The sequence below is a fragment of the Echinococcus granulosus genome (assembly GCF_000524195.1).
Source record: "Echinococcus granulosus chromosome Unknown EG_S00015, whole genome shotgun sequence".
NCBI classification, from domain to species: domain Eukaryota; kingdom Metazoa; phylum Platyhelminthes; class Cestoda; order Cyclophyllidea; family Taeniidae; genus Echinococcus; species Echinococcus granulosus.
This window is the reverse complement of record NW_020170395.1, coordinates 307,058-318,978: the sequence shown is the minus strand read 5'-3', so window position 1 is coordinate 318,978 and position 11,921 is coordinate 307,058. Positions and strand designations below refer to the sequence as shown.

General features: G+C 44.4%; 3 protein-coding genes across 3 annotated transcripts in view; 2 read left to right on the top strand and 1 right to left on the bottom strand. All coding sequences in view use genetic code 11, as the record gives it.

Annotated features, from left to right (window-relative positions):
• The window catches only part of EGR_03047 (H(+)/Cl(-) exchange transporter 4), a gene marked incomplete at both ends in the record, with an annotated part of 25,400 nt that extends 22,801 nt beyond the window's left edge, over positions 1–2,599 (top strand). The window contains 4 exons of the mRNA XM_024492296.1: positions 1,578–1,744; positions 2,129–2,277; positions 2,365–2,459; positions 2,542–2,599. Of these exons, the coding sequence (XP_024353222.1) occupies positions 1,578–1,744; positions 2,129–2,277; positions 2,365–2,459; positions 2,542–2,599 (469 nt within the window). The remainder of the gene's footprint in view (positions 1–1,577; positions 1,745–2,128; positions 2,278–2,364; positions 2,460–2,541) is intronic.
• An 848-nt stretch (positions 2,600–3,447) lies between these two features.
• EGR_03046 (Histone H2A) lies at positions 3,448–3,852 on the bottom strand (the record flags this gene model as incomplete). The annotated part of the gene is made up of 1 exon (XM_024492295.1): positions 3,448–3,852. One exon carries the CDS (start codon positions 3,850–3,852, stop codon positions 3,448–3,450), a length of 405 nt encoding a protein of 134 aa, XP_024353221.1.
• Positions 3,853–5,031: 1,179 nt separating this feature from the next.
• EGR_03045 (Golgin subfamily A member 3) lies at positions 5,032–11,229 on the top strand (the record flags this gene model as incomplete). The annotated part of the gene is made up of 4 exons (XM_024492294.1): positions 5,032–5,083; positions 5,124–8,257; positions 9,674–9,948; positions 11,112–11,229. The coding sequence occupies 4 exons, from the start codon at positions 5,032–5,034 to the stop codon at positions 11,227–11,229; spliced, it is 3,579 nt and encodes a 1,192-aa protein (XP_024353220.1).
• Positions 11,230–11,921: the final 692 nt, after the last annotated feature.

Here is an 11,921-nt window from a genome sequence, read left to right as displayed (position 1 = left end):
GAATATGCACCAGTTTGACTTGTCTGGTATGCATTAAATATGTTTTTTGGTTTTTTAGACAATGTTATTGAATCCCACTCCTACTATTTGTCAATCACAATTTATGCTATAAAAGTCCGCATTAACTGAAGGAAATGGTGCATTACTTGGATATTGGATTGTCATGCCCTTTGGTGCACATTTCCACATGGACACAGCAGTGTTACGCCAAATCTTCGCCATCCCCAGTTCTTGCCTTGATGCGGCCTCCAAAAGAATGGCACATGTACTTTTAAGATGATCTTCGATAGTTTAGTTTATGGTAGCCTTAATGACGACAAAAATCGACGAGCCCCTGATTTTGCGGCTGTGTTCATGAGTACCTGCCTCGACGAAAACTCTAACTTGGCATCCTGATGAGTTCAAGGCAGAAGAACAGTGCATCTAAGTGTTAGGAAGTGGGATGATTATGGATGTTTCCTGTTATCTACTAATTGCATCGAAAAGAAGAAGCCGTCCTTCTTGAAATCGTAACACCGTTTACGGATTTTCCTTAATGCATGGCTTTGCAACTTTTGCTCGGTGTTTCGATGTAGATGCATTAATGCTGAGTAGATATGGTGTCCTCATCGCTCCTCACCTTGTCCGAAGTCCACGACATCGATAGGTGTCCAATGCAAAGCTATCACGCAGTCTTGATGCTCTTCCTTTCAATTCTTAATTTCCAACAGAAATTACGAGGGTTTGTCGAGCTCCATAGGATGTTTATCGTTTCGCATCCTAGATATTCCCTTGACTAAAAGAACTTTTCCCGTATTTTTACTTGTAAACGCTCCTCTTACCATATTTCAGGATTTTAATTGAAATATTAAAATAAACTTAAAAATGCAATAAACTCTGGACTCTTGTACTCAAATCCTTTAGTTGATTAGCAATGGTCTCTATTTACTTGGTACGCCTACTGCTAATGGTGATCTAGGCGTTTTCGGTATTTTCACATTGCTAAGAACACGATGCCTCTGTTATTTTTGGTGGTGGTGGTGACTAAGGTGACGAGAACGGCGTCTTTCGTATGTTGTTACATGTAAGACTGGATAGTTGAGTAGTACGATGCATGGCAGGGGCAGAACACGAAACCGGGCAGCAAAACACTTTGAGCGGGAAGCCACGTTTATTCAATATATCGCGGTTCTACTTCTATGGAATTTACAAGAAAATGCAATGCTAATGACCAGATGAGAAACCGATCCTACGGAGCGGCATTAGCATCGGCAATGCAGTCGAACCAAGTGCTATTTGGTAACCCAACACGGAGGCGATGGAGGTAACAGTGTTAGAAACGGAAGAAAAGAAAAAGGGGCAAAACACAAAATGGATAATGAGTGCAGTTAGAGATCTACACCTCTGGTAACCCTTATGGCGACGGAAGCTCTCAGGATGTGTCAGAAAGGGATCAAAGCTACTTAGGGCTTAGCTGTCTTGTGTTTTGTAAACTTCTCAATCAACTTCTTACTATCTTGCCAAACGAATTTTGGGCTATCTACGTATGATCTATTAATTTGTCGCTGATATTGTCCTTCGTTCCTTCCTCTTAAAAGACTCAGCGAGGGTCCGCTAGAGCTGTTAACGGAGAATTCAATGCGGGTGGAAGAGGTGGAGGAGCTACTGCAACGCTCAGACCACAATGGCTTTCCAGTGGTGGAGTCCCTCACCTCTCGCCATCTCGTCGGCTTCGTATCACGCACAGATCTCGTCAGAGCTCTCGGTAGACACTCCTCCCTGCCTCTAACCATCAAATGCTTTTGTTGATTTTACCTGCTTTGAAAGGCTATCACTTTTTGACGCATTAACCACTTTTTGTGGAGATCAAATCAGGAAGCTTCATTCTTGGAGAATGAATAGCATAGATATACAATAACAAATGAACAAATAAGTTCCACATTGCATGAGATTTCTACTAGTTTTATTGACTTCTTTTAGGGCAAATCATATAGTCTTGCTTCGAACAGAGGGGTGTTGTTGCACACTCATTTGTAAATCTATTTCATCAGATCAACTCCAAATTATTCCATGGATCAGTCATTATTATTGAAATTTTTCATCCCCATCAATCCGGTTTGTGGTTTGTCCTCTTCCCACTCCCCTGTAGATCTCCATCGGCCACATTCCTTGCGTAGGCACGGCGTTAAATCAATCGTCTGCTTCACCGATCGAGCACCCCTCCTGGATCCAAGTAACCGATTGGATACCCCCGAAGACTTTCCTCTTCTGGTTGATGTTCGAAATGTTGTCGATCTGGTGAGTAATCCAGTCAGCGGTGCACTAACTTCATGCCCTTATCGCACTCATGTCTGATTCTAATGTCCTTATTTTTATTCTACCTAGTCTCCCACAACCCTAACCCAAGCGACCCCGGCGTCGACGATTTTCGATGTGTTTAAGAGCCTTGGCCTCCGGCAGGTCCTGGTGACTCATCTTGGGTAGGTTGCCCCACTTCCACTCCGTCATGATATTCAGAGCCAAGTGCTTTCAACGCTCATCTTGACTTTGCTTTCCCCCTAGGCGCGTCACTGGTATCATAACGAAGAAGGATGTCCTACGGTTCCTGGATGACTGTTAAACCCTTTCATTAATGACAAAAACGATAGAAAAATCAGCGTTTATCTATTTCCCTCTCCTCTCACTGTGATAGTAAACCACACCTACTCCTCATCACAGCCACCTATAATTGTTGCATCCCGAGAGCAATACAAACGGACGGCTCATTACTGTGCAGCTCCTGTTCCACACTCGAAAAATGCGGCAAACTCAGATCGAGCTGCCGGACAAGGGGAGGGACATGCCTCAGTAGGTGTAAGCATGCGATTCGAAATGGACTTTAGTGAACTCCTCCTGCCCAGGAAAGCCGATGGTACAACCAAGAAAAATTAGAATGACTGAGGGTAGAGAACTCCTCATTAAAGTGCCAGAGATGAACCGTGAAATACGACATCAAAATGGGAGCAGTCACCGCAACTCCATCAGCAATCCACCGCATGCGACACGACTCCTGACTTGTCATTGAAACAGCTCAGGCAAACAGTTCGCTCTGGCTGGCCCTGCAGAGCTATAACGTGTAAATTGCTCTAGCCCTCTCCCCTAAGCCACTGGATTCCGAGACTCAATGGTCCACAGTTTCCTGCCCAAACCCCCGTATAAGACGCGTCCAGAGACTAGGGTCTGTTCCCTGTTACCTTCAGAGTACTATGAGCGGACGCAGTCCAGGGTGCCACAGGAGTATCAAAAATAGGGCTACCAATACGTCAACATACGTATCAAATCAAGTACGGTGGTAGACAAGAAAGGAAGGACTCCAAATTAGTAACTACATGTATAATATTAGTGATAATAATACAAAATAACATCCCCTGTAGAAGCACAAGTACGATGCGGTTTGAAACAACATAGCACTAGGGGCAAGCAATCGGTCTAAAACTCTTGAGACTGAGTTTTCTTTGCATCATCCGAGCTGGTCTTTTTGGGAAGCAGGACGCTTTGAATATTTGGCAGAACGCCACCCTGAGCAATGGTTACACTACTAAGCAGCTTGTTAAGCTCCTCGTCATTTCTGATGGCTAGCTGAAGATGACGTGGAACAATTCGAGTCTTTTTATTATCCCGTGCCGCGTTGCCGGCAAGTTCGAGCACCTCAGCAGCAAGGTACTCCATCACGGCAGCCAAATAGACAGGAGCGCCAGCACCAACGCGTTCCGCATAGTTCCCCTTTCGAAGGAGCCGATGAACCCTGCCAACAGGGAATTGAAGACCAGCCCTTATAGAACGGGACTTATGATTCTTTGCACCGGATTTCTTCCCTTTTCCACGGCCAGACATCAGCCCAGTAAGTCAAAATTTGAAGTTGTGGGGAGCCAGCCCTGTTCGTGTAATCAAAGGACTAAAACAAGCAATTTTGTGGAGTTAATGCTACCGAAGCGGTTTCAGCAGAACCGAGAAATAATTGTCAGTGGAATAGTGCGCTATGTTTTAAAAACACATAAAATTATAAGAAAAGGATAGAAAAGTTTGATCATTTAGCAAGTAAAAATGTTCGAAGAAATGCGATTTCGCTGCTAGGGCCATAAAACTTTATAAAGGACAAAGAAGGAGCAACAATGATCTCACCTAACACTTAAGTATTTTACCAATTATTTAACAAAAGTGAAAAAACTGCAAGCAGTCGGTCAATTGGTAAAAATAGGCACTCGGAAAATGCCTACTACATGTTCTTAAAGAAGAGGGTTAATTTTCTGACCAAGCAAGTACTTGAACACAGCTCTTACAAAAGTAGCTTTCTGCAGAAATATTCGATTCCCCTCATTTACATGTTCACAACTTCTTAAGCAATTTAAATGCCATTCTTCCTTTTTTCGCCATGAATAAGTTTATTAAGATTGCTTGAGGTTAATATTATTTTTCCTTTTAAAAACTCCTTTTTAGATTTTATTGTATGATAAGTAAGGGTCTTCGTCTTGTAAGTGTTTAAGGTGTAACGCAATTACATTACATTTAATTTTTTGTTTTAACTACCCCGTTTTATGCCGCACCAACCTAAGACCTCGGACTCTTCTTTGTCTTGCGATTGTTTGTGCTTGTAAGTACTGGTGTCTCTGATCTTATTTATTTGCTCCTGTTTCCTAACCACTATTTAGCGCTTGTGCTTTATTTGTGCCTTTGGAGTAGTCGTCCTAAATATCATTCCTGAATCTATTTTGTAGCATAACATTTTCACCAAATCTTTGGAAATGTTGCGGTATATCAGATTTTCGTCAGCCTTTTTTGACCTTTCCTGTAGTCTTGCGTAATATTTGCTGTGTAGTACAATAGTTTTTGTGACGCCGAATAACCATTTAATATATTTTTTTGAATCTGAAAGCCTATGTGATGCTTCAAGTAGGTCATTCAATCACCATTGTTCACCGTACGAACACAGCATCTGCTGACTGCACTTTTTAGTGTTGCCTGTGTATCTGCGTTTTTGTGTTCTAGCTATAATCCGGTTTTTTGGTATTTTAGATGGATAGGGATACTTGCATCCCAGAAACTCGTGTTAGGATCGATCTTCCAGGTACTTTTTTTATCTACTATTTATGTTTCGTTGTATTTAGAAGAAGCATATTCAGCATCCCAGTCAAAACAAGGACCTGTTGAAGGGGATACACGAATTAGGTTTGATAAATTTGGCTCTCTTAATCAATTGCCACCTGGAGTTCGTCAACATTCCAACCTTTACCATGCCTTCCCTGGCGTCCAATCCATTGCTAACTCCACTCCAATTCTATCCTGCCCACCTCCCAGAGTATTGTCCTCCAAGGGCAAATCTCAAAGCTCCGGTTTCCTTCCGTCCATGTCAATCACTAACGGGGTGTCTGCGCATGTACACGCATCCAACACTCATGCTGAAATTTCCAACACTGACTACTCACCTAAATCTACTGTAACCGCCCTTGCCAGTGGGAAGGAAGCTCCTATCTCTTCCAACTATATCGCGCAGGATCGAGCATCCAGCCCAGATGAGCTGACTTGCGATTCGGGCTTGGATGATCTATCCCTTGCTGAGGAGGATAGACTAAGACTCCATGCTGCCTGTCTCGAAGGTCGTCTGTCTGTCTATGGACGTGAGGCGGAAACCTGGCTTCGAGAGCGTGCTGAGCTCTCTACGGAGGCCGCCTCTCTGCGCAAGCGCCTTGAGGCTGCAAAATCAACTCTCACTGAGGTGCAGACGCAGTCAGATCAGAGGGTAACAGAGGCTATGAACAAATCACGCGAGGCACAGGAATCGTTGCGTCATGTACAGGAACAACTGAGTCTCAAGACTCTAGAAAATGAACAACTCTCCGCAAATCTTACCGCTGCCCAACAGGACTCAATCTATCTCAAATCTCAACTCGCCGATGTTCAGCAAAACAGCGTAGCGAAGGATCAGGCTCTGGCCAGTTTGCGGGAAAAGATGTCCGAGCTTTATGCGGACATGGAGTCCATACGAATGGCTCACTCACAGGCGCTAGACAATAAAACAGACCTGACTGCTGAGTTGGCTAGTCTGAGGCGTTCACAGGAGTGGTATAGGGAACAGCTGCAGTTAACAGAAGCGGCACGAGATAGGCTGATGGAACAGTTGAATTCCATGCGAAAGTGGTTGGATCAGAGTGGAACGTCGGCACAACAGTTAGCGCAAGAAAATGCTCGTCTAGAGACCAAGGTCATGTCAGGCGAGGCTGCTTTAGCAGAGGCAAAGCGAAACCTTTCCCATGAGTTGGAAGCGATACGCGCCGATATCTTGGAAAGGGAGGCTATTTTCGAGAAGATTGTGGCCGAGCGCGCTGATCTAGAGGCGTTATGTCGACAGAAAAGTCACCAAATCACTGAATGTCAAAGTCGCATATCCACTTTGCAGTCTGATTTGAGTGAAACAGAAATGGAGGTGTCGGAACTTCGTTCATCGCTGGATCATTTCAGACACACACTGCAGTGTGTTGAAACGGAGAGGGATAATTTGCGCGCAACTGTTAATGGTCTGGAGGCTCAAATGAATCAACAGAAGGCCTTAATGGACCAACAGTTGGCGCAGTACAAAGACGTCTGTTCAAAATTGACACGTCTTGAGGATAGTAGCTACGAGCAAGCAGGCAATCTTAACAGAGCACTTGAAGAGAAAGCAGCTCTAGAGAGCTCTTTGACTGCAATTTACAAAGAGAAGGCCACTCTTGACGCCTGTCTCAATCAACTGAAGGAAGATATGTCTCGCGTTGAGTCCAACTTTTCTGCCCTCCAATGTGAACTGGATTCAAAAAACTCCGAGCTTTCAAATGTCCTCCTTATTCGTGATGAACTCTCAAATGATTTGGAGGTGCTACAAGCAGCACTTCATGAAAAGGGGGAAAAAGTTAAGGAGCTAGAAAGTGAGCGTGAGCAGCTGCAGAATGCCTCCTTGTCCTTGCAGTTAGAGAATGAGGGTTTACGAGACGATATCAAGCGCCTGGAGGCTTCTATTGCTCCCGCCTGCGAAGAGGCAGCCAGTAAAGCTCGTGAGCCCCTCATAACTGAGATAGAGAGAATAAATTCTCAATCAGAGGCTCTTCAAACCGAACTTAAGGGTGTGCGTGAACAGGTTGCGAGCTTGCTAGTTGATCAGGAGCGTTACTGTGCCCTCCTGACCACTCATCGAGCATTGCAGCAGCAATATGATGCTCTTAGTTCCGCTTACACTGCTTCCATGGAAGAAGCTAATGCGAAGCAGACAGATTTGTGTCAACGTCTGCAACAAGTTGAGGCTTCGTACTCTCAAGCACTGCTCACAAAGTCGTCGGAGATAGACTCACTCACCCATCAGCTGGATGAAAAGGTTAAGGATGCCCTAGCATTACAATCAGAAATTGCTTCACTGAAGGTGAGCCATCAGCAGTCGATGGCTCAACAAGCTGCCGACTGGGCTCAGCAACTTTCCAGCCTCGAGTCCCGCCTACACGCGGCGGAATCGCAACGGGCTGCGATTGAGCAAAAACTGCAGGAGGTTTTGGAGCGTGAAAGAAACACGAACGCGAAGCAGCAGGCAGAGATGGAGGTCCTCCGCGCCGAGGTGGCAAAAATGGAGTCGCGCGTTTCCAAGTCTGAGGCCCTGGAAGCGAAGCACCGGCAATTGATGCACGAGTTGGAGGCAGCTAAGGGGCGTGAAATGGGTCTTTCGGACACTGTGGAAGATTTGAAGCGCCACACGGCCAGCCTCGAGACCACACTATCCCAACGCGAGGTGGAGATTGTGGAACTATCTGAGCGAATGGAGAAGTCTTCTATGTCACCAGCGGCGGTGGAAACGGAGGTTCCAATTCAGCCGGTGTGTGTACAACAGGAGCTGGCTGCAGCCCTAGTTCCGGTACCGTGCTCCACCTGCCAGATTCTTTCAGCCGAGGTTGTAATTCATTCAGAAGCCGTGAGCCGGATGCAGACGGAGCTGGCGAAGGTGCAGGCGGCGCTGGAGTTGGCAAGGCAGGAGTTAGCCGCGCAGTCAGCTAAGACGGCCAATGAAGCGTTCGGTCGGCAACAGGCCTGTGAGGCACAGAGACGGGCGGTGCAGGAGGCGGAGCGGCTGAGACACGAATTAACGGAGGCACAGCAGCAGCTGTCAGATGCCAAACACATTGCTAGCATTGCGCAGGCTAATGTTGCCACTCTGACGACGCATTTGAATTCTAACGATAGGTCGACTTCGTCTGAGGTTCACGCACTACAGGAGGCCATGCAAGTGAGTGGATCACGCATATCCTTACTCTCTCTTAACATTCTGTTTCTTATAGTTTTTGAGGGTGTTATGGCTGTTGAGTTACCTTTGTTTACATCGAGACGTCTGTGGACCTCTTATCGGATTTTACGTAGACGCGTAGGCGGGTTGAGACCAGTAGGATAGATGGAGTAAATAAAGAACAGATGTCATTTGCCCTTGCGCTGCTGGTAACTGCTTTCATACGTCAAAATAGTAACAGTATTGGATTGAATTAAAATCATTGTTTAAAAAGGAGCAAAATACCCTAGTTTCCTACGCACACTGGGACGAATGGCCCCCAGTGATAGTGGTGTATCTCTTAGATTTCGAAGAGGTTTAAATATTGCACTAACCGTCGGCAATCTACGTTGAATGGTTTGCTTTAGTAGTATCGTTTGGTACTGAAGATGTTAGACAGTGATTAGCACATTCTGCGTATCATTTGCTTTTTGTGGAATTATATGCACACCATATTATTAGTTCTCTGAAGCTTCGTCTTAATTCCTATTTTGACTTTGCCCGGTCATTTGTTTGGAGAAATTATATGAACTGTACCCCATATGGAAAATTAGGAATTTGCTTTGTCATTATTTTCCCCGGCACAAAGTCGGTTCTCCTGTTAAGTCCTTACAAAATCAGTCGTCCACAACACGAGCAGCTAAACGATCCGCGTAACCATAGGCCTTTTATGCGGCGAAAGTGAGGGCACTAGTATTCTTGGGCGAGTGTGGAATATGTTGCCAATATCTCACTAAACAACAACCAATTTAGTGGGATGGCTATTCTTCTTCAAAAGATAATAAGACCTGTGAGTCTAGAAGTGACTTTTTTACCATCCGGCAAAGGAGCTGGTACAGTTGTTGAATTTGATTAAAACGAATCGAAGGCAATAAGGTGACATAGCGTTGGGTTACAAAAATCCTCTTTACTATTAATTCCATCGGTGGCCATAAATTTGGTAATTCCTTTGTTCCATTTTTCGGACTAATTTGATTGCTGAAATGTTTGCCGAGGAAGTGATCCTCGCCTTCGCTTCCGTTTGACTTGTCCTCTTCTCTGAAGATTTTCTGTTTATCCGTTTTTAAACAATGAAATTCGTGCTCTGGGTAATTTTTTTCCTGAATTGCCTTGTAAATAGCAAAATGAAGTAACAAAGCCAATGTTTTACCTATGTGTTCATTTATTTACCTTTGACATTGGTCGCCAATGCCTCCAGTTTACGAGCTGTAGTGTGTGTTAGTGTAGTTGCTTTACATGTGGGGCAAATACGAGATCTTAAGAATTTCCGTTGTTTAAAATACCTTAGATCGATGCGAAATAGTTTGTTTTCTCCCATGTTTGTAACAATGAGCCATTTCAAACCAAGAATCCCTGCCTACACTGTTTTTTTTGCGTTAGGTCATGAAGAGACATCTGGAAGAACTGAAACGAGAGCTGGCAGAAACAAAACAGGAGTCCTGGCACTACCAGTCCAATCTCTCGGACCTTCGTGGCTCACTACGCGGTCTAATTGAGAAAAGTCAGGTGTTTGGCAGCGACGACCCGTCCTCCACCTCTCTCGCTGCCACCGCTGGTGCAGCAGGCTCCACTCCGGTCTACATCAACGTGGTGGGAGTTTCTGAGTTAGAGAAGCTGCTCGTAGATCGGGCTGACAATGCTCTTTTGGACAGCAAGTAAGCCCTTTTCCGATATGCGTTCTAGTCTCTGGCAATGAATGATTATGTAGTGGCGTTTTTTGCGTTACTGTGGTGCGGTCGAGCAACGGCCGTGGTGGTGGTGGTTTGAGCACTTGACTCAATTTGACCTGATTCCTCACTTTTGTTTCATCATATTTGTAGGGCTTGAGTTGTAACTGAAGACGTTTTAAGTTGAGCGAGCACAAACATGGCTTTATTATCAACTTGGGGAATGGCTGGGGGACCAGTAGCATAGCTTCACATCGAATGGCAGGGGGACTGTGAGGGCCCGCGGAAACTATGGTCAAGATGTCACTCACATAATCCCATTCGGACTTGTTCATTTCCTTTGCCACTGGTAAATATGTGCAAAATAAAGGAGGTCTTTTACGAATAACCATTGCGTGATGTTCACTTGTACACTCTCACTTTTCCAGTCCGTTTCCGACGTTACAATAGAATTGATGGTGCAACCTTTCATTTGTGGTTGGTGCTCCATTACTTCTCACCTACCACGTGATATAAATTTGTAAGCTAGAGTGGGGTGGTACTTCTTTACTTCTTCTTTCACCTTGTATGCATTGAGCAATCCATTGTTGTTATTTTTTACTTATTTCAACTTGAAAAAAAAAGTGAAATTCATTCCTCTTCTATCAATGGTTTTACAGCGCCTAGTTTTCAAAAGGTTATCATCGATGATTCATCTTCATTACTTTGAGTTTTTAGCTCATTAGTTTTAACGAAACCAATTTAGATTTCCCGCATGGGCGGCTTGCTTTCAGGCTTGGCCTTACCCACCAGGGAAAAAGTTCTGACTTAAACCATCCATTGATGTACGGCGTGTTTTTTAACTAACCGTGCCCTCCTTCTATCAAGCACTTCATTAGGGATATCTGTGTTGTTGTACTAGATTCGTAACGGAATTCATATTTGTAAGTAAGGTAAATGCTCTCGTATTTACTCGCAACGTATCAATCATTCTCTGAGCAGGAGAATGATTTTGAAGGTTAACCAAAAATTAGCGGTGTTATTCCGTCTTCATAGTGCGTACCAAACATCGAAACGAAGGCAGCGTTGAGCCGGGCAGACTGGAGCTGACAATCTTATCTTTTTTTCATGAAAACCAAAATTTTAACCTAATCGATTGTTCTATTTTTTAGGCCTCTGTTACGTGTCAGCAGTTATTTGAATCGCCTACAACAGGAAATCGACTCGCTGGAGAGCCAGGTTATTCATCACGCCACTGTGGTTCGCGATTCTGTGGCTAATTGGCGGTAAATTCATCCATCTGCTCATCTCTTCCATCGGTTTTCACTCTGCAGCTAATTCTGACTCACTGGTTGATTAGGTGAAGAACCTAGTCTCTTGTCAGTAGCGCTCCATCTTTTCTGTTAAAATGGGCTTTTTCGCAGGCTATTTTAGCTCTTAAACTGCTGGCCCCTTTTGGCCTTTTACGTTTCCAAGCGTAAATTTATTTGTCCACCCAAGTCTCTCCAAAGTGGACGTGTCAGGAAAGTTTTTACCGAAAGGTTAAAAGTCGGCTTTTATTTAAGTTACTTTAATTGCTCCTATGGTTTTGTGGCGCCTTGCGGCAGAGTGGACACCCTTTTTTCATACATTTTCTTACAATCTGTAGTTTTTAAAACCACTACAACGGTTCCCCTTCTGACCTTCTATTCATCGTTTTAATAACAGCCGTTGAAATTGGTTTGTTTCCAGAAGTCTCTGCCTTAATTTAATGGCGCTGTTTATTCTTGTTGATTCCTGAAATTTCCTTCATTCTATTTGCGCGTATTTTCGCCTGCCTATATTCTCCTCCAAGCCTTTTTAACAATTTGGTATGATCGCCCACTCTAGCTGTTTCGATTGCCTTCCGTTTGAGCTGTGCCAAGAAAACACGTCTATGCTTTAAGTACCAGTAGGATTTCACGACTTGACTAGCCGTGGCATAAGGTGGCAGTCAGTGAGCT